This window comes from Panulirus ornatus, chromosome 73 (assembly GCF_036320965.1).
Source record: "Panulirus ornatus isolate Po-2019 chromosome 73, ASM3632096v1, whole genome shotgun sequence".
Taxonomy (NCBI): domain Eukaryota; kingdom Metazoa; phylum Arthropoda; class Malacostraca; order Decapoda; family Palinuridae; genus Panulirus; species Panulirus ornatus.
Window position 1 is genome coordinate 5,392,593 of NC_092296.1, and position 22,189 is coordinate 5,414,781.

General features: G+C 37.6%; 1 protein-coding gene across 5 annotated transcripts in view; it reads right to left on the bottom strand.

The window, feature by feature from the left end:
* The window catches only part of sws (patatin like phospholipase domain containing sws), a 90,035-nt gene that overhangs the window by 16,547 nt on the left and 51,299 nt on the right, over positions 1–22,189 (bottom strand). For 3 of the 5 annotated variants that reach the window (XM_071661133.1, XM_071661135.1, XM_071661136.1), the window contains exons 17-18: positions 21,201–21,317; positions 1,030–1,193 (exon numbers count right to left, since the gene is read on the bottom strand). In XM_071661133.1, coding sequence (XP_071517234.1) covers positions 1,030–1,193; positions 21,201–21,317 — 281 coding nt within the window. Of the gene's footprint in view, positions 1–1,029; positions 1,194–6,992; positions 7,110–9,987; positions 10,095–21,200; positions 21,318–22,189 lie in introns of those variants that run through there. The other 2 variants (XR_011712618.1, XM_071661134.1) reach the window with 2 other exon arrangements.

The following is a 22,189-nucleotide window of genomic DNA, read 5'->3' on the forward strand; positions in this document are numbered from 1 at the left end:
TACAAGTATAGGCAGCATCATGTCAAGCGTTATGCATATTTACTTGAGAGGATGTAAGACCAGGCAGGTGAGGCATATTTTAGTGAGAAGTGGATGAATTGTTTGTAAAAGATGCAAAGAGATTTTCTTCCTAGCCTAAATATGGTATTCGTTAGTGCTTTAAGGGTATTCATTTTGTGTTTTGCTTTAATGCTGATGTTTTTGGAGTGGGAACTGAATGTATACGAGTATCACACATGATGCCTAAAATAGATAATGTTCTGTTGAGGGGATGCCCATTCCATACAAGGTGACTAGAAAGCACAGGTTGAGTTCTTGTCTGTCAGAAGTCAAAAGAGGAACTGAAGACTTCTGTGGGGATGCAAAAATTGTTTTTGCGAGCTATTTTTCCAAATGAATACCATACTGCTGCATGTTTGCTGATGTAAGAGTGATGTGATGTGACTGTAAAGTCTGCATAAAAGATGACCTTCAAACTGTGGTTTGATGGAGGTATAGGGAGGTTATACATGAGGAAATTGAAAATGGTTTTATTTTTGTGTTTGTTGCAGAAGGATGGATATGTGAGAATAGGCTTCTTGGGGGCAAGGTAGGGGTCAATCAATTATTTCTACATGATGACTGGTGATCGGTTATGGAGTGGTCGAGATAAGAAGAGTCCAGTGATGTTGCAAGACATTGAAATTCAAGCATGGGATTCTATCTATAGAATCTTTGTCTCTCTGAGGAAGTGTTGAATGCCTGTTTTGTGTGGTTTACAGCTTTCTTATTTAGCCTGTTTCAAAAATCCTAGTAAACTGGTAGCAGAAAGACTTGAAGACTACAATAGTGAATTTTTCATATTCTGAACATCATATAGTTCTAATTTTGAAATATTTTGCAAAGTACATAATCAGCAGTTTGACAGATTAACAGCATTAATGAACAATTCTAAACTGGAACTACAGAGCTCAATTAATACAATTCCACATATTTACATTTCATACCAACATTAATTAGTATCAACCTTACTTGCAATAATTTTCTCACCCTGAGTTCTTTCCTGAAGAAGTATTTGAAGGGGAAGACCCTGCGGAAGAGGACACTCCAGCCTGACAAACAGTCTCCATAATTGGTAAACTGAGTTTCATACTGCGAGCCAACATCAATCGCAAGAATATTGCTCACACTCCACTTGTTACGCATCACATCACCTACATGGTGGGGAGGGTTGGGAGGTACAGGAAGAAGGGGAGGAGGAGGAGGAATAATAATATTAATTCATTGTGGAATACATAAATATCATGAAGAGTGAGTATCAACTCATCTTGCATTGTTAATGCTATTAAGATCGATGAATTCACAGAATACAATATTTTCTGCAGAAAAAATGGATTATCATTATATGTAGGATATGCTTTTGATGCATATAATCCTCTTCAAGTTAAAACAACCCAGTAATATTTATCCCTCTACACTCTAGCAGTTAGCCATTTACTATAAGCAGCATAGTGAATTTTTTCATGATCAAACAATATAATCTATAATGAAATAACAACAGTACAAACAGAAATACAGCCGCTTAGGCAATCGGACATATTTCCTGCACAATACAAAAATGAGTTTTGGGTTAGGAAAGAGAATGTTAAAACAACACATGCTGCCTTATTTGAAGAGATGGACAGCTGGATAACATGTTAAAACTACCAAACTTTAACGCCTGTCACTCTGAAACAACCATTCATTATAAGCCAGCCAAATGTGGCAAGGGGATGGCTGGAACATGTAATTATACTTACCATAAGTATGGTCATGCAGTGCTCATGGATGGTCGCATACTACTGGCTCAGCAAAAATCAGCACACTATGGAGCCAAAACGAACAAGAGGCACCTGGGTAGTTGGGTGATAGATGCATTTCTCTTTCAAGCCCAAATGACATGTACTTAATCACACTGTAAGCAGGTACACATATAGGGGAGACAGACATCAGCTATACCTTAAACAGAGTACATCCACATGTCATCTGACACATTGACACACACCTAATAATGGGTCAGGGGAATTAAATCTTAAATACACTCTTGTCAGACACAGATTCAAAAAGCAGAACCTTAAAACTATAATCATGTAGCCTTTACCCATGAGACTAGAAAGTCATTCAGAACCAGTATATCTGAAGACCTAAAATCAACATTTCAAAAAAGTTCCTGATGACAGTTTTTTCATATGCACTTCATATGATCCTGATAGTTCACAAAAATAAATGAAAATCACTGCAATTTTGCAATTTGTAAGTTTTGAATGATCTGATTTGATAAATGCTCCTAACAAACAAGAAACTCATTTCCACTCTATGGTTCTATTTAAAAGCATCATTCAACGAGTACCTATGATATCTTGTTAGAGGTACTTCATATGAAAAGATCTACAATTATCAGCAAGTAAATCTGTGAACCATGAATAGGACACATATTCTTTTTTAATATTTGTTTGCCATACAAAAATGTGGTTTCACACTTACACCTTTATCTTTAAACATAACCATGATTATCCCTGGGGATAGGGGAGAAAGAATACTTCCCACATATTCCCTACATGTTGTAGAAGGCGACTAAAAGGGGAGGGAGTGGGGGGGGCTAAAAATCCTTCCCTCCCGTTTCTTACTTTTCCAAAAGAAGGAAGAGAGAAGGGGGCCAAGTGAGGAAATTCCCTCTAAGGCTCAGTCCTCTGTTCTTAACGCTACCTCACTAATGCAGGAAATGGCAAATATGTACAAAAAAAAATATTTTTTTTATTTATTTTGCTTTGTCGCTGTCTCCCGCGTTAGCGAGGTAGCGCAAGGAAACACGAAAGAATGGCCCAACCCACCCACATACACATGTATATACATACACGTCCACACACACAAATATACATACCTATATAATACACATACTCAATGTACACATATACATACACACACAGACATATACATATATACACATGTACATAATTCATACTGTCTGCCCTTATTTCCTCCCATCGCCACCTCGCCACACATGGAATAACAACCCCCTCCCCCCTCATGTGTGCAAGGTAGCGCTAGAAAAAGACAACAAAGGCCCCATTCGTTCACACTCGGTCTATAGCTGTCATGTAATAATGCACCGAAACCACAGCTCCCTTTCCACATCCAGGCCCCACAGAACTTTCCATGGTTTACCCCAGACGCTTCACATGCCCAGGTTCAATCCATTGACAGCACGTCGACCCCAGTATACCACATCGTTCCAATTCACTCTATTCCTTGCACGCCTTTCACCCTCCTGCATGTTCAGGCCCCGATCACTCAAAATCTTTCTCATTCCATCTTTCCACCTCCAATTTGGTCTCCCACTTCCCCTCGTTCCCTCCACCTCTGACACATATATCCTCTTGGTCAATCTTTCCTCACTCATTCTCTCCATGTGACCAAACCATTTCAAAACACCCTCTTCTGCTCTCTCAACCAAACTCTTTTTATTTCCACACAACTCTCTTACCCTTACATTACTTACTCGATCAAACCGCCTCACACCACATATTGTCCTCAAACCATGATATAAAGACAGAGCTGTTGTCTCCATGTATCATAGGAAAGGGCACAAACACCAATAATTCTTCTAAGATCCAAATAAAAGTCCAAATTGGACTTTTTCTTTCACACCTAACTGTTAAAGGCACATCACCTTTTTCATCCAACATGAAAAGATCCTTCCTTATACTGGCTTTAGAAAGATAGAGTGCTTCAAGGAACTTCGATGAATAAAGAAATATTCTCTTGTAATTTTCTGAGAAAAAGAAAAGAAAGGTGTAAGCATCCCACCACAAAGGCTCACACTACAAATGAGACATACTTCCTGTACTGTATTACAATAAGTTTATTCCTAAGATAAATCTTCTCATTTAACATAATTTTTTGGTTTTAGACTAATCTTTACCTATAAAAGATGACCTTCAACTTTAAGGGATTTCCGTCCAAACATTGCACAAGATTATCTGTTTCCTCACGCTAAAGCTAAAGGAAAGGGTTTTCAGAAGACAACATTGTGGGGTAATGATCCCCTCCAAAAAACCTATTGTAAAAGATTAAAGGCCTTCGAAGATTTTAACCAATGCTAAGAAGAGGGAAATAAATGTTTCCGAAGAACAATGGATCTCAACAGCCTATTCCAAATAGGGTTACAATCACTTATGTCAAATGCCAATAGAAAAGATTCTTGAAAAAGGAACATTGTATAATGCTACAGTGTTACAGGCTTTACTTGTCAAATGGAAGGCTAAAGGAAAACTATATTCACCTAGTTAGTTACAGCAGATTCTTTCAAGAAAAGTGGAAAAGTTTTCAAAACCGAGATATAGAGTTTCTAAGTATAGAGCGAATAAAAAAAGATCATCTGTCCAGAAGTCTTCATATGTTCCTCTACAAATATACAAGAAAAAATCCAAATTAGACAATTCCAAAACAGGAAGTTCTACTGGAGCTCTTCTAAATGGTGGTGACTATGAGAGACTCAAGAATCTTAGAGGAAAATGGCAGAACAGCATTAGTCTCTTTCATCAGAGGTGTCTCACCTACTGCAAGGCAACTATGCACTAATTCTTGGAAACCTAACAGTCTGAGAATCAGCAAGATTAAGGCTTCAATTACAACTGCCTTATAATCAAAAAAGGAGCATACATTGGTATAAGACATTTCGTCTTCATGAAACAGAGATCTACCCGAGGTGTCATCCTAAACAACAGTATTCAACCAGAAGGTAATGTTCCCCTTGTCATTTCTAACCATACAGTCCTCAACCTTGACAAGGAATCTGCCCATATGTAGAAATCTCAACAAACAAAAAGCACTGGAGAAAATTATTTCTTCAAAACTGCTAATCTACAAATGTGATTGTGATTGACTGTCACAAGAACTGGAAGAATATGTTATGATCCTCTATGAATTAAGCAGTAAGCTTATACCAACATGCTCAATCCCATCAGGACATCAAAACCTCAGCAGCTTATAATTATAGGGGCTGTCCAAGTCACACCTTTCTACAGTCATTTCTTGATCTGCAAAGCTGTGCAATATCTCAATGCAACTCTTCATCTCAACTTGATGCAACTCTTGTGGCTTGCAACATCAGTATTCATTGCACACTTCTTACAATTCAGTTTTCCCAGTAAATAATTTGATTATAAATCTGAGAGACCTACTTCCTGCTCCAGATTCCCCTCCATCACTATGAAGCTCTTGCAGCACTCGAGGCAGTGGCCACAACTACCAGTTGAGACACAGCTCGTATAGTGTTGTGAAGTTATGTGTACATCTATGTGTAGAGAGTGCAAGGCAACTGAGAAGTAAATGCTCAATAATATCTTCTTGGTGTTATATCATGAGCAAGAATGGCTTTGAGATATGTTGAAATGGTGTTTTTTGTGTTGTAGTGAAGGGTGATGTCCAGAGTGAAAGTGGGAGAATGTGACTCGTGTTTGTTTAGGGAACATAGTATCTGATGAGGTGTATGTCTGGTGGGTTGGAGTTTAAGACTGGGTTTAGAGGTTGTATAGTGCTTGTTAGTTTATTTCAGAGTGTATGTGTTTTGTCAGTGTTAAATTTGTTGGAAGTGGGGGGGGGGGGGGGGGGGGGATCTGTCAGCAGAAGTTAATGAAGTGTGAAGCTGGGATAAGATTTTTACTTCTACTTGGGGGTTGGTGGTTAGTGATAGAGCAGTTTGGGTGGGAAGGATCTTATGCTGTAACACAGAACCGAGTGCTAAGCATATTGAAGTGGAACTGTATTGGGAGGATTTTTGTTTCATTGAGTAGGTGTCGAGTGTTTAAGGATGCTAAACAGTCAATGATTGTTCTGAAAGCACTATTTTGTGTCGTTTGCAACTTTGTTACATTTGCCTTTGTAACAGTGGAAGACAACTGAGGTAAAATGCAAGACTTCCAATACCATTATAGCCAAAAGCCCCCCAAACCATAAGCAAGTCTGGAAATTTTACAGTTGCTTGAATGTACAAAGGGTCATATAAGTCACTACCTGGCCTCCGGTACACTTAGCTTCTACAGTTGCCAGTAACATCAAATGTAGCCTCATCAGACCACACTTTCTTCCACTTTTCGTTGTCCCACTCCAAACATTTCTTCGCAAATGAGAGTCTATTCTTGCACTGGCATTCCGTCAGAAGCAGTTTCTTGAGAGGCATACACTTCTTGAATTTTAAATCATCATGAAGCCGGCTACGAATACTACATACAGACACATGATGTCGTCTTCCTTTAACTGTTGTACTAAAATACATGGATTCTTGTCTACTTGATGTTGGATAATCTTCAGAGTGCATTGGTAAGTGATATGAGGTCCTCCAGGTCGTTTCTCCTAGGTTGAAATATCAATGCCACCACTGTCAACAAAGCACTTCATCCATCTTTGCATACTTCGTAGTGCCAGCCCTGTAGTTTCAGCTATCTATTACACTTCCCTGCCTTGTACAAGGCTACAATAGCAGCAGTATTCTCTTTAGATAAGTCCTCAGGCCAGGAATTGCAGTACAAACCCACCACAAAGCACATGTGGGTGGGGTAAAAAGGTGGATGTCAGGGGGACAACAGAAAAAAAGCATCCACCCACCACAATAGCCAGAGTAGACTTACTGCCACCTGTTACAATCCTGGCCACCCCCTCCCAACCAATATCCTTGACCTGCCCCAGTATTTTTTGACATTTCAGAGTCATGTTTTGGGGTATGATACAAACGGGCAAAAAATACTGGCATGGACCCTATCACGCCAATTTTTTCTGCCAAGAATGTATATATAAAAGGCTCATTTATCACTTCCTCACTTGTAACAGCACCTTAATATGTAAAAGTCAATATTATGAAGAGACTGCCAAAGCTGCATGATTGGAAATTTATGAAAATGAAAAATAATGTTTTGTAACGCAGATTCAGGGAGGGACTACATAAAATCTTAGAACAAAAGTGTCCTGTAACTTACCTGGGACATTATTTATGTAGCAACCATCAACCAGTAAATGTCCATCAACAGGGTCTGGGATGGGAGGAACCAGCATAGCAATGGACATGGAGGCTCGCACATATCGCCAGACAACTCCTGGCATAAATGGACCATGGTAATAGTTTGGTCAATAAGCAGAAATTTTTCTATACAATTCATGACCATGGTCAAACGAATACACTCTACAACCGACTGTAATCTAATAAGCAATCCATGATTATCAATCAATATAATATGGCAGCATTTAATATCTTTAATGAGATGACTAGCATTTAATTTTCTCAACCACATGTAATACTTTTCAAGTCAATGGAGTGGTATACATACATTTTCCACATAACTGAGTAGATACATTCCTGAAAAGTTGACCATTAAGGACATTTCCATGAAATAAAACCCTTTTTCCCTCTGGCTCCCATTATACAACTAGAGATGTGTTCCTTCAGAAAACAATCTGACCGCATGAAATAAAAACTTTTTTGAATATATAGCTGAATTTGACAATGCTTAATAATACCCTTCATCCCCTGCATCCATAGTTATAGGGGTTCAGCACAGAAACTGCAACCATACTTTTACAGGTTTTATCTTCCCACCCTCATTTGTAATATGATGGCACATTTTTTCGGTAAGCAAAATCATTTTATGTCACAAGCAACTATAATTAGCATCAGGAAAAATGTGCTGTGTCATTTACCATATAATAAAGAGGTGTGATATATGGTTATGTCCTTGGTGTGTACACTTGCTACTTTCTGCCACAGCTGTGCATGTATGACCCAGCAAATTAGTAACTGTTCCTGGCACACTAATGCCAATGATATAAATGCCCATATACATACATATACATAACATACCCACAAACATACACAGACATATACATATACACACATGTACATATTCATACTTGCTTGCCCTTATCCATCCATTCCTGGTACCACCCCATCCCACAAGAACAGCATCGCTAAACCCCGCTTTGGCAAGACAGTACCAGGAAAACAGACAAAAAAGACCTCATTTGTTCATACTCGGTTTCTAGCTGTCATGTGTAAAGCATCAAAACCACAGCTTCCAATCTACATCCATGCCCCACAGACCTTTCCATGGTTTACCCTAGACATTTCACATGCCCTGGTTCAGTTCACTGACAGCATGTCAACCCTGGTATACCATATTGTTCAGATTCACTCCATTCCTTACATGCCTCTCACTCTCCTGTATGTTCAGTCCCTGATTGCTCAAAATCTTTTTCACACCATCCTTCCACCTCCAATTTGGTCTCCCGTTTCTTATTCCCTCCACCTCTGACACATATATCCTCTTTGTCAACCTTTCCTCACTCTTTCTCTCCATATGTCCAAACCATTTCAACACACCCTTTTCTGCTCTCTCAACCATACTTTTTATTACCACACCTCTCTCTTACCCTTTCATTACTTACTCGATCAAACCAACTCACACCACATATTGTCCTAAAACATTTCATTTCTAACACATCCGACCTCCTCTGTACAACCCTATCTATAGCCCATGCCTTGCAACTATATAAATATTGTTGGAACTACTATTCCTTCAAACATACCCATTTTTACTCTCAGAGATATCATTCTCACTTTCCACACACATTCTTCACTGCTCTTAAAACCTTTGCCTCTTCCCCCATACTGTGACTCGCTTCCACTTCCATGATTCCATTCACTGCCAAGTCCACTCCCACATATCTAAAACACTTCACTTCCTCTAATTTTTCTCCTTTCAAACTTACATCCCAACTAACTTGTCCCTAAACCCTACTGAACCTAATAACCTTGTTCTTATTCACATTTACACTCAAGTTTCTCCTTTCACAAACTTTTCCAAACTCAGTCATCAACTTCTGCAGTTTATTACCCGAATCAGCCACCAGTGCTGTATCACAGGCGAACAACAACTAACTCACTTCCCAGGCCTTCTCATTCCCAACAGACTGCATACTCTCCAAAACTCTTGCATTTACCTGCCTAACCACCTTATCCATGAACAAATTAAATAACCATGGGGACATCACACTCTCCTGCTGCAGACCGACCTTCGCTGGGAAGATGAGACAAGATTTACATAGGGGATCTAATGTTGGAAACTACACAGAACATAAAATGAGGTATGGAAATTAACAAGGGTACTGTAGTAAATAGTTCTGTGAAATTCACAGTGAAAGAGTGGAAACGCTGGCCTCTAGCCTCAAATACAAAGGGAAGACTGAGAAAGAGGGAGGGACAATTCAATAAAAGATGTCAAAAAGCAAAAGAGGTTTGAGATGTGCTGTGGCAAAGACGTAGTTGACATTCCAACCAGCCAACATTTGTAAGATGTTAGAGAGCAAAGAATGAGTATATCAGGATAAAAAGGGAGCAACAAAGAAACTGAAAATAATAGTGCAGGTGAGGCAGAATAAAATCCAAAACTTTTCCATCAACTCATCAATAGTAAACTGTCAGGTGAAGAGCAGCTAATAGGAATAATGGATTCAAAGTGAAGAGTAACAGACAATGATTTAAGGGTATGTGTGGAACTACATGACAAGTTCAAGTGTTTTCATAGTGGACACTATAGCAGCAACACAAACTAGATGGAATGGGGAAAAATTCTTATAAGATCTGAGAGATCTATCAAAGTCATTGATATGAACCTTGACCCATAGGAGGCTAATAGTCCTGATGAAATTACACCAGATGTGCAGATAAACTTAAAAATTTTGAATTACCATTCACAATGCCATAGTACTAAATGAGTAGAACAAGGCAAAAGTCATATCTAACCATAAGAAAGGAGACCAGGAAGATGAACAGAACTACAGACCAGTCTCTGATGAGTATGGTCTGTAACATACAAGAACAGATAATTAGAAAATATATGGATGACTTCCTGCAGAAGAGAAAATATCTCGGTGCAGGACAAAATGGATTTAAGGCAATGAAAATTACGTGTAGCTAACCTCACAATTTGAGAAAGTGAATTAGTACTGGACAGAAAGCATCTGACATTGTACTGCATGGGAGACTCCCTAAGAAGTTGGATCACCAGGCAGGAATAAGAAGACTCCTGCAATGAAGAGAAGGTTACCTTAGTAGAAAGGAACAAAGGACACTTGTCAAAGGACATTCATCAAAATGGGTAGAGGTCACCAGTGGAATGCTGCAGGGTTCTGCTCTAGGATCATTACTCTTCTTGATCTATGCAAATGACTTGCCAAAAGGCAAATGAATATGTCCGCCGATGACCCAAATGATACAAAAGGCATGGTGGATTGCAAAAACTTACAGGAGGACTTTGAATGACTCCAGATCTGAAACAAAGTTGATGAAGCTCAACATAAGTAAATGTAAAGTAATAAGAACAGGTTACAGTGAGATAAAGCTTCAATATGAATATCTTATAGAAAATAACTTCTGGAATCTTTGTGACAGAGACTTGAGAGTAGACATCCCTAATCGCAAGTGTCCCACTTCACGAGAACAGTTGAGGAGATCCCGTCAGCTAAAAAATATTAGAACTGCATCCAAGTTCATGAATAAGGAAGTACTTAGCAAGCTGTTCACACCCTACATAAGGTCAAAAATAATTTCAGTTTCTCTATTCTGGAATGCATTTTTTTTTCAAGCTACAGTCATAGACATGAGTCCACATAAAGGCTGGGCCTTAATTGAAATATAGAGAGGATTATGAAAGGAAAAAAAAGGAGACAATGGAAAATATTTATTAATTTTGGAGGAAGTGAAATACCTGTCTTTTAAAATGTGTCAGGTCATACTTATTGGGAAGACAAGAGAATGTAAAGAGTTCCAAAGCTTTGAGGTTGAGGGAAAGAAAGTTATCAAAATGGCCCACCCTGAGTTGCTAACAGCCACACAGTAATCATATGATGCACCAGCTTCCCGAATATTGTGTGGTCTAGTTAGTGGTGGGGGCACACAAACAGCCAACTCTCGAAAGCAAAATCCCAAGTTATCGCTGGCAGTATGACCTAAGTTTTACTGGCAGTCCAACCCAAGTTATCATTGGCAGTCCAACCAAAACTACCACTGGCAGTCCAATCCAAGTAATCACTGGCAGTTCAACCAAGCTATCACTGGCATTACAACCCAAGCTATCAGTAGCAGTATACCCTAAGTTACCTCTGACAGTACAAACCAAGTTATCACTGACAGTACAACTCAAGCATATGTTACTACAGGTACAACCTATGCTAACAACACTAATACAACCCAAGTCAACACTGGCAGTGCAACCCAAATTATCACTGGCAGCACAACCCAAGCTGACGGAACCATTGGGGTATAACAGAAGCATAAAGATTAAATTTTGTTCAAAACTTGCTTTGGCATCGTTAGGTTAAAACAATGAGGAAAATAAATGCACTCATTCTCTTGACACAATGTTACTTTTTTGTACAAAACACGATAATTTGAAATTATTACTGATAAACAGAAAAACCCACCTAAAAATCTTTAGTGCTCAATAACTGCCTATTTTTTCTTCACAATAATGACAAAATAATAATGGCAGCATCCACTTTGATCACTAGCCCACTAGTTGCTGTGTCTTCTGTTAAGAAGCACCTTTTACTTTTTCCACCAGAAGGAATTTAAATGTAATGTAAGTCATTCATTTCTGAAATTACCAAGCTTTAAAGAATGGAATCTTCTTATAATTTTACATTATAACAAGAAAAATCTGGACAATAGGATGGACCAACTGAATAGAACTTAAATACAGTAAATGTGTTGCGATTTCAAAAGTTAGGTTGTTTCATGAAATCAATGTTCATTTTTATTTACAAATTATATCTGAAAGGAGACATTTGCTGCCTTTAAGCAAGCAGAGTTAGAATCATCTGGTATTTATAGCTAATATTAACCAAGGTTTAGATGCATGTTGATTTTACAAGATTTCAGAGATATACTTACCAAAACTAGTACATCTACTCCTGATTATCATCACATCTCATCTTGCCATTTTACTCATCAAATATCATATATTACTTGGAAAAAACTTACCAGTATCTTTGGGATATTCATGACAGCCATTCAAACACTTTACCTGGACTTTCGGCTTTGCTTACATTAAGCCAGGACTGAAGGAAGCTATAAAACTACTCTACACTTAAAGTAACACAGATGCCAATATGGAGGATGCCTTACAACTATATTACAAGAACACACTACCTCTGCTAATTTTGTAAAATTTCACATACCATCTGAACTTTTGAGACAAAAGTCAAATTACCAGGCCTAGATTTTAAGACCACTTACATGCTACACCTTTAAGTTCAGCATATTCTGGGATGGGTTGACTTGTCTTTAAAGATATCGCTCTCATGTGTAAGGTTCCAGAAATTTGGTAAAGTGTAAATCTTCCTCTCATGCATTTTAATACTACTCATAAAGAAAATGAGTCATCAATCATGTCAATTACAAACTGTTAACATTTTAAACAATTCTAATGTCATAAAACTTATCAGTACTCTGTCAATAATACTAGAGGTTGGGATAAATTCCCCACAAATCAAGATAGTAATTTACCAGCATGTGAATGAAAAAGTTAAAGCCTTCACCAAAATTTCTTGGAATGGATATGCTGCCTACAGAGATATACCCCACATGTCATAAATGACCAAGTCTTCAGCAAAGGTGAGTACATGGCCTGACACTTATCTAATAAATATCTTTCACCTAAAATGTTTGTCTTTGAACGGAATTTCTTGGAATGGACATGCTGCTTATAGAAATACACCCCTCAAGTTATGAATAACTATGAATTCATCAAGGATGCATACATAGTCTCATGCTAATCTAATAAACATCTTTCAACTGGGCTGTAAATTAACTTAGAAGAGGATTAATGGACATAATCTTTTAAAGAGAAAGGAATGTACCTTGCTATTCTCACTACAAATATTTGAAATTATAACCATAATGAAAAATTTATAAGTACACCTTTACTAATATAAAAATCTTGGCCAATAAACAAATTGTGCAAGTCCATTTTAAAACAGTAAAAAAAAAAAAAGACAATTATAATCTTAACTACTTACAGAAAAGAATGATAAAGAACAATATATGCAAGTGACCATAACTATTATTACTATCATATATGATAAAAAGTGGTATACAGAATGCATATACCTAAAAGTAATGTCACAATTGATTTACAACTACTTTAAGATATCTAGTCTTGGATTTGAAAAGTTCTACATAAAATAAAACAAAACCTCAATCATTATCTACAGAACTTAACTATATTTTGCACAAAGGGTGGATCCAAATGTATTGTCTAAGCTCCTTGAACATTTAAGTGTGGCTCTTCCAAATTTCTGAAATTATTCAAAATATGAACTGACTCATAGTAATTTTCTAAAATGCTTCTTTAAACAACACAAACTTAGGATAATGTAAATAAAATGAATTTAAAATTTCTTCAAACTAAACACAACCAAACTTCTGGTACAATCAAAAATACAAACTCTGTAATCAGTTTCCGTCCTACTCCAGAAACTAGTAATGCGGTAGGAAAACACACAAACACAAGCTAATCAATATTAAGACAATCAGTCACAAACCTAACAATTTCAATCAAGATCACTATTTAAGTTGCTATAACAAGAGCATCTTTTTCAACCCTGCTATTCTGAAGACAGCACTTTCATGTTCAACAACCACTTCCGTTTTCATAACCAATTACAATCAAATATAAATCTATCAACCTATCTATTCATTCTCTGATGCCCATTCCCTTTGGGAACTCCTTTAAGAGGATGGCTACAGCAAGAGAGTCTCCATAACTGCTGAACTCCAGTGCTGCTTCTTAGCCTTTAGTGCCTCACCCTTAACAGGCCACTGGCAGAGGGCTACTCCAGTGCTGTGTTTTCAGAGGCTCCTACCTAATGTTCCTACCAACTCCTAATGTTACAACCTACAACTTCTACCTAAAGCTTCCATCTAATGCTTCTACTCACCCCTTCTACCTAATGTATCTACCTAAAACTCCCATCTAATATTCCTACCTACTATTCCTATCTATTGCTTCTACCATTTTGCCACAAGGCAGGGCTAACGCAAAGTGCTCACTGTTGGAAAATTGAGTCATGTGAGTTAAGTGTTGTCAAGGAGAGATTGTATGTTTGTGGACAGAATCCCAGCAGGCCACGTGTGGGTGAAGCAGAAAGAAAAAACAGCTACCTTGGTGAAACGGTGCAACTTGACAAACACTGGTTTACTATGCAGCCATCACTAACCCTCTCAATACCCAGGCAGGTAGTACCCATCAACTATAAATGGATTGGATAAACTACCAAAGCAAAACTTACTAGACAGACCCACATAATAACTTCTACCTGACAAAGGAAAATCCTGGATAACAAGATTATAGATCAAATCAACTCAAGCCATAAAGTGAATGGCATGGATTTAAAAACTTTGATCTTTACAGTACAGTTCTTCTTCCAGTACCTGTACATTCATTTCCTTTGATGTAAATGGAATTGCACAAAAATTCCAACCATTATTTGTACAATCCAGTTCAAGCTCTGCATGAATGTTATGAAGTTTATAGCCACCAAGGGTTAACTTAAAGCTTCCACAAAATACTGAGAACTGAAGATGCACTTTTCATATCTGTCACTATATAAACACCATCGCAGGAGCCATTAAGGCAGTAGTTATGATCACTGAGTTAAGGGCAAGATTCAAGATCTAAGGTTGAAAAAAAAAAAAAAAGTAATTCAAGGTTGCATGGAAAGAAATTTGCTTGGAACAAAAAAAGTGACTAAGAATACATGCCTGGCAAAAGCAGTTGTAACCTAACAACGAAATTTCAGTCACTATTAATGAATATCATTACTTTCTAACAAGTGTCCATTTTATGCCAGTGAACAACAACCCTCATATACAAGTGCAACATTCATCAGGTCTATACTGCCTTTACAAAGCATTACCAAGATCACTGTCAAATCCAATTAGCTACCAAAAAAGTACTCTCTCATAAGCCAGATTTGCAAGCCTTTCACATCAGGGTGGATGGGTGTCAGATGCAAATAACCTTCAATTCTCCTCTACACTCAGGCAAACTTGAAGGATGCAATCAACAGAAGTAGTACCGAGAATAATCTACCTTCAAGAATGTAACAAGCAAAATTCGACTCAAAACCAGGTTAAAACTAATTTATAACTTACATAATGGTACACCTGAATCCTATATTTATCAAAATCAAAGCTTACAACCATTTTGTGCACAGTGCTACCACCTACTAAACTGCTGAAAAGATTTTCAATTTCCTTTCCACAAATTCTATGGATATACTAGTTGGACTGCACTGGAATACTGCAAAGTTATGCAAAATAGTATTCCCTCTAGTTGAAGCCCACGTGAGTAAGCATGACAATTTCTGCAGATGTAATTCAACTCCTGCAGCTTCTAACAGCTTTCCATATACTTTCAACCAAATTCTTTTCAGTGACCCTAAGCAGTATGAAGCTGTTTTCAGGATGAGCAGCAGCATCAAAACGTCCTCCTACCTTAAGCAATTAAATACTAAGCTTTAACATGGTGTCTAGTTTTTGTCTACTTATCTGTCCAACTATATCTCTGATGCCCATTCCCTCCAAGAACTCTCTCAAGGGGGTGGTCATGGCAAAAGTGTCTCCATAACTGCTGAACTCCAGAGCTGCTTCTTGGCCTTTAGTGCCTCGTCTTTAATATGGCACTCACATAGGGCAACTGTAGCACAATTTAACAGGCCATTTGTAGAGGGCAACTGTAGCACAATTTTTTCAGAGGCTCCTACCTAACGTGTGGAAATTACTAGCAGCAATGGAAGGAAAAAGAGGAAATAGGAAGCTATAAATTTTAATCACAATCATTCCAAACAAAGGAAAGTGACTTCCCTACTACTAGATGAAAATGGATACACAAATCTACATGTCTGAAAAACAACCCTCTTAGCATATACTCATACTACTTGCCATTTCCCGCATTAGCGAGGTAGCGTTAAGAAGAGAGGACTGAGCCTTTGAGGGAATATCCTCACTTGGCTCCCTTCTCTGTTCCTTCTTTTCGAAATTTAAAAAAAGAGAGGGGAGGATTTCCAGCCCCCCCGCTCCCTTCCCTTTTAGTTGCCTTCTACGACATGCAGGGAATAAGTGGAAAGTATTCTTTGTCCCCTATCCCCAGGGATAAATTAGCAAATATGTCAACCTGAAAACCTCCACACATTCCTGATACAGAGTAGATGATTCATTCTCTACTCCATAAGACAAGTGAGAATAATGGGCCTACCAGTCAACAGGTATTTCCTACAGAAAAGAAAAAACCAATGGTTTGAAGCAAAGGTCAGTACACGATATATGAAATCTTGTGAAAGAACGGGAACTTTAATGTCTAGATGAACCACAGCAAGACAAGCATAACTCAACTCTACATAAAACACCGACAGCCCAAAAACTGATGTAGAAAATGAATAAATAAACAAGCTACAGGATGAAGGCAAAAGGCATACCTTATGAAATTATTGGGATTTTTTATGAAAGAATGATCCCTAACCCCAGAAAAATCGATATGTCACTGTAACCAGTTAATATGCTAAAGCTTTGTATCTGCTCAAAGGACTCAATTCCTACATAACTAACCATTATAAAAAAACTCACAGTTTCCTACCTAGTAAGGTAGTACCATGGAAAAAATGAATAATGGCTTCATATGCTTATAATCAATCTCTAGCTGTCATGCATATTGCAATGAAACCAATATTCACCATCTACAGCCAAGCCCTAAAGACCACATCCCAATGTTCCTCTTACCACTTTATTTGCCCTGGTTCAGTCCACTGACAGAATATGCCCTCCCTCATATATGCCCCACTGCTCTAATTCATTCTATCCAATGCACACCTTCTCGCACTCCAATTATGTAGGTATATACAATGATAGGTTTGGAATACCTAGATGCAAAAAGTCCCGAATAATGATATCCAAACACAAACTCTAAATGCTAACTAAAACATCTACACAGTCTCCTAATTCTCATTCACCTCAAATGAGAACATATAAACTGGACAAACTGTAAACTGCAGAAACCTCCAAGTTCTATAAAGAAAAAAGGAGCCGAGTTATTTTTCAAAAATATATATAGGACCAAACTACTGCTAATTCTGATTCAGACTACCACCCAGGTTGGAAAATTCATATACCTGCTCATACTGAAAAATCTTATATATTTCAAGCTTCCTTAAAATATCTTTATGATGAAAAAAATTGGCTAAAAAAATATGGGGAAAAATCAATATTTTCAGAAACTCCTTATGAGTATGTAAAAAGAAAATAGCCATCATTGAAAAGTGTTAGAAAAAAAATCTAATCAAAAGTTCAGGCAAGTTTGTAAATAAACTATCTTGAGTTTGCACACTATAAATAACTGTTTAGGACTGCAGAACCTTCAGGATGAAAACACTTTCTAGCAAAGAAATCTTTTTTTTGTCCTATGCAGTGATGACAATGTCTCTCTTTCTAAAACATGCCTTTCCCACTTTAGAAAGATGGCATCAGTAACAGTAGACTGCAAATAAAGGGGTACAATCAAAGGAGGCCTAGATGCGACTTCAAATTTGCAGGAAAGAAACTACACGACTTGGTGTATGATGTGGACTCTCGATAAAGTACCACATCTGTCTCCTGAACATCAAATCAAAGATTTTGCACAACTAAATTACCAATATCATGTGTTATAGCTTCAATATTAGCATTTCATTAAATAATGCCTATATGAATTTTTCCAAACAGTCCTCGTTTTGTGGTACTGTGCCCTTGAAACAAGTGCACCGAGGTGATCAGCTGGCTCAGTAGGTCACAGCACAAATGATGTCATCAATTCTAGCAGATTTCTCTATATGATTTCCCTTGACCACTTTGTGTGCCTTAGTTCAGCCCACTAACAGAACATCATCCCCTATAAATCATATCTCTTCAATTTGCTTTATCCCTTGCATGCCTTGCACATCCAGCATGTTCAGGCCTATAGTTCTCATTTGCATCTTTTGCTCCATCCTTCCACCTCCTTGGTTTGCTTGTTCCCTCCACTTCTGACACATATACCCTCTTAGTTATCCTTTCCTCACGTATCCTTTCCAATTGTTAAAACTAATTCAGCACTCTCTTTAGAACTCTCATACATATTCTAAGTACCACACTTCTCTCTCATCCTAATAATATCTTATCTAATCAACCCACCTCAACACAGTGTCCTCAAATATTTCATTTCCAACACACTCGCCCTTTCCTTTACATTTTGCATAAGACCCATGCCTTGAATCCATACAGCATAGACAGGACTACTACTCCATCAAACATATCCATCTTTGCCCTCAAAGACAATGACCTCTTTTTCCACACATTCCTCAAAACACCAAAGACATTTGCCTCCTCCCCCCCTTCACCCACAACATGGTTCATTTCAACCCCCATGGTTCCATACACTGCCACATCCACTCCCAGGTATCTAACACATTCCATGTCCTCCAAGTGTTCTTCATTCAAACTCACAATCCAAATAATCTCTCTTTTCACTGCTAAAACTAAAATATTTGCTTTTATTCACATTTATTGTCAACTTTCTTTCACCCACCCTCCAAAACTCAAGACAAAACTTCAGCAATCTTTCATTCAAAACTGCCACCAGCACTGTGTCAATCAGACAACTGACTCATCTCCTAAGCCACTCACCCCAGCAGCACATTTGAAGTGAGGGCATCTATGTCCTATGATCACTAAAGCAAGGATCTTTCACACAAAGTCACGCATGCAAGCTAAGGTTCTGCATTCTGTGTACAAACAAAGTTCCATTTGAGTTCAATAAGGACTAGTTCTAAGAGGAACTGCAAAGATTCCCCATGGGCAGACAGTCTCTGGCTCAGTTTTCTTAGCAAACCATCACTACACTAAGCTGTGCAAAGGAACCTTAGACTATGGGGTTTGTCAATGTCTATCCTACTAATCAACAGCACAGCAAAATAAAATCAACCAAGAAAAAAATTGAATACTAAACCAGAACCATCTACAGTCCTGTGTACTGTAAGCCAGAGGTTTTCGAACTTTTCAGAGCAATAGGAAGTTTGCAGAAAAAAAAATCCCAAAAGTCATGACCAAGAGGCAGTTTTAATAAAACAAATGGTAAGAAAGCAAAATCTAGTCTTTTTTTTTTTCAAGTTATGCATGAAATTAAATATGAATCTTTTAATTTCATAAAGAAAATGTTGAAAAACTAATATTCCCATCAAGCTTTCATGGAACCCTAGGGTTCCACAGAATCCAATTTTAGAAACCCTGCTGTAGAAAATCCAATATCTGTTGAGGTTACCTAAAAGAACAATTCCATGAAGAACCATCAGGACTTCACATGTGCAGAAACTCTCAGACTCAGTTACCCCAGCATATCATAGATACATTACCAAGGATAGGAAACCTTAGCCCCAAGATCTACCTTCAACTCCCCTCATGAAGACAAAGGATCACGAGATAAGCTTACTCAAGCACATGTTGAGCAGTACACCAGCAACTGCTATTACATCAGATGTGGTTAATGTTCACATCTTAATTCCAAATGCATGAGGATAGTGATGAGTATGAATCTTATAATTCCTTCTGAAATGTGTTTCTTCCTTATCAAAAGGGGATACCATTCATACCTGTATATTTGTTTATTCTTTCAGTTACTTTGGCTTGAACACCATGCATGGCTAATAACTTGACTTAAAGGCATTTGAAATCTATTGTCTGTGGCAGTATCTAATAATTTCATCATATGTTCAAAACTTCCTGATCTTTTCCTAATGCCATAACCTCAGACTTGATTTTGTCCAATTCAAGCTAATGTTACCGACTAATCTCTCCAACATTTCCATTGCTTCCTAGAAAAAGTGTATACTTGTTTCCTGGTGGCAGATATTTTCTCAATATACAGGAAATATGACTTGCTGATGTTTAATGATAGTTAATTTTACTGATCTCAGCCATGTATATTATGAATGGTAGTGGAAACAGTGCAGTACCCTGTTTCACTCTAGTCATTATAAATGTTCTTTCTTTCTTTACTCATGCAAGGAATATAATTACTTTTATCGCAACCACGTTGAAAAAAGTATGAGAGCCAAACCAACCTAAACTCCAAAAAGTACACAAAAATTCTATGAAAATATAATTTTTGAAAAAGAAAAACGAACATTGCAGTACAGACTGCTCCACTAGATCAAAAATCTCAGATAACCTACAAAAACTAAGAATGTGCCCTAAGAGTTATGAGGTACTGAATTCTAAAAACAAAAACAGTACTGTGATATAAACCACAAACAAAAGAAAAGGATAAAGACCCTACCCATCTGAAGGCCAAAAGTGAAGGGGAAGACATCAGAAGCAGACGTAAAGAAATATTCATCAGGTCTGCGCTGCAGAAGAGTAAATGAATAACCTGACTGGGTGGCCACTTAAGCCTACCTCATTACCTCACCAAAACAGCACACTATAGTGTGGGTTGCTCTTTGATTGTTATAGTCCCTAAGGACATGCATCATGTGGCCTCATAAAAATTATGGTAGATGAAGAGGGTGAACCCTCAGGGAAATACCATACTTCCTGGGGTAAAACTGCTTTAACACCCATCTACCCCAGCAAGTGCTCTCTCTTAGATGCTCATAGGGCTCTGTCCATTGGTGATATTTCTTTTTTTTAAGGATTCTTACTTCCAGTCACCTATATTACAATCTTCATAGTATTCATGGAGAAGTCAAATGCTCTTATTACCCAAATTCATGCAGGAAAAATCCGACATTATGTGCTTACACAGTAAACAATGGTTCGAGATCTACCATTACTATAAGGAAAACATACGGATCCACCCTTGTCAATCATTATACATAAAAGTAGCAATCTACCTTATCTCTTATGACTATTTTTACTGCTTTATTATAAGAATATGAGTCGTGTTAATCAGACTTTTGGTTTTAATTTGCCTATCTCTGTCAGGCCTAAATTACTATCCATTTCACATCCTCTTTATCTATAACTAACTTAATCTGTTTTGTTTGTGCAGTTAATGCAATAATGTCTTTTATATCACTAAATAAATGCAAATGACTTCTTTTATGCTTAGCATCACATCCTATACCTGGCAAGTTGTTGACATATCCACCATCAAGTAGCATGTGTCCGTCATGTGGATCGCAGATGGGCGGCATGTAACCAGAGAGGGACATAGATGCCCGCACGTACCGCCAAGTACTTCCTGGAATACCCACTCAGGCTTAATACCGAATTCTTATGAAGACCTAGTTGTCGAGTAAAATGCTTGACCTGTTATGTACCATTTACATGCACATCATATTGTACACCACACTATCTTTAAGAAACACTTATGTCCTAATGCTGAAATTACCTACAGTAGCATCTTTATGCAAGATATAAGAAACTGGAAAGAGTGTTACATCTGGTTTTTCTATGAAAGTATATAACTATAAGTATGTGCCTATTCTGTCAAGTCTATGAAGTTAGAAGCTTATCAAATCAAATATTCAAGTCTACAAGGAGGTTAGACGCTTATCAAATCAAATATTCGTGTGCGAAATAAAATAAAAAAAAAATCACTCGAAATGGTCAAGGAATATAGAAGAGACTGAAAAAGCAAGGAAAAGAGGTTAAAAACTGTGGAATGAAACGGCAAATTAATTTCTACAAAAGGCCGAATGAAATGAACAAAAATGGCATAGAAAGAAAAAGTCGAGGATGTACCTGCAATATAAGAGGCTGTAATAAATGTGCACGGATATTTTAGGACCAGGTGTGGCAAGATGGAAACAACATAGACTGATGGCAAAACATAATTATAGTTAATGAGAATAAAAACAACGGATAAAAAGCTGTATTTTCCTGGCTAAAGAGGTAGAGGAAGGAAATAAAAAAAGTAACCATGGCCCTTATCTAATTATGACACTGGATGCGAATGAAAGATAAGCACTGATATACCTGGAAAAGAGGTAAATGATAATTAAATGGATAAAAAGAGGTAAATGATAATTCAATGGAGAGAAAAATAATTTGGAAAGAAAAGTAATACATGAAGTAAAGCCACAAGAAAAATGAAAGTGCACTTGACAATAA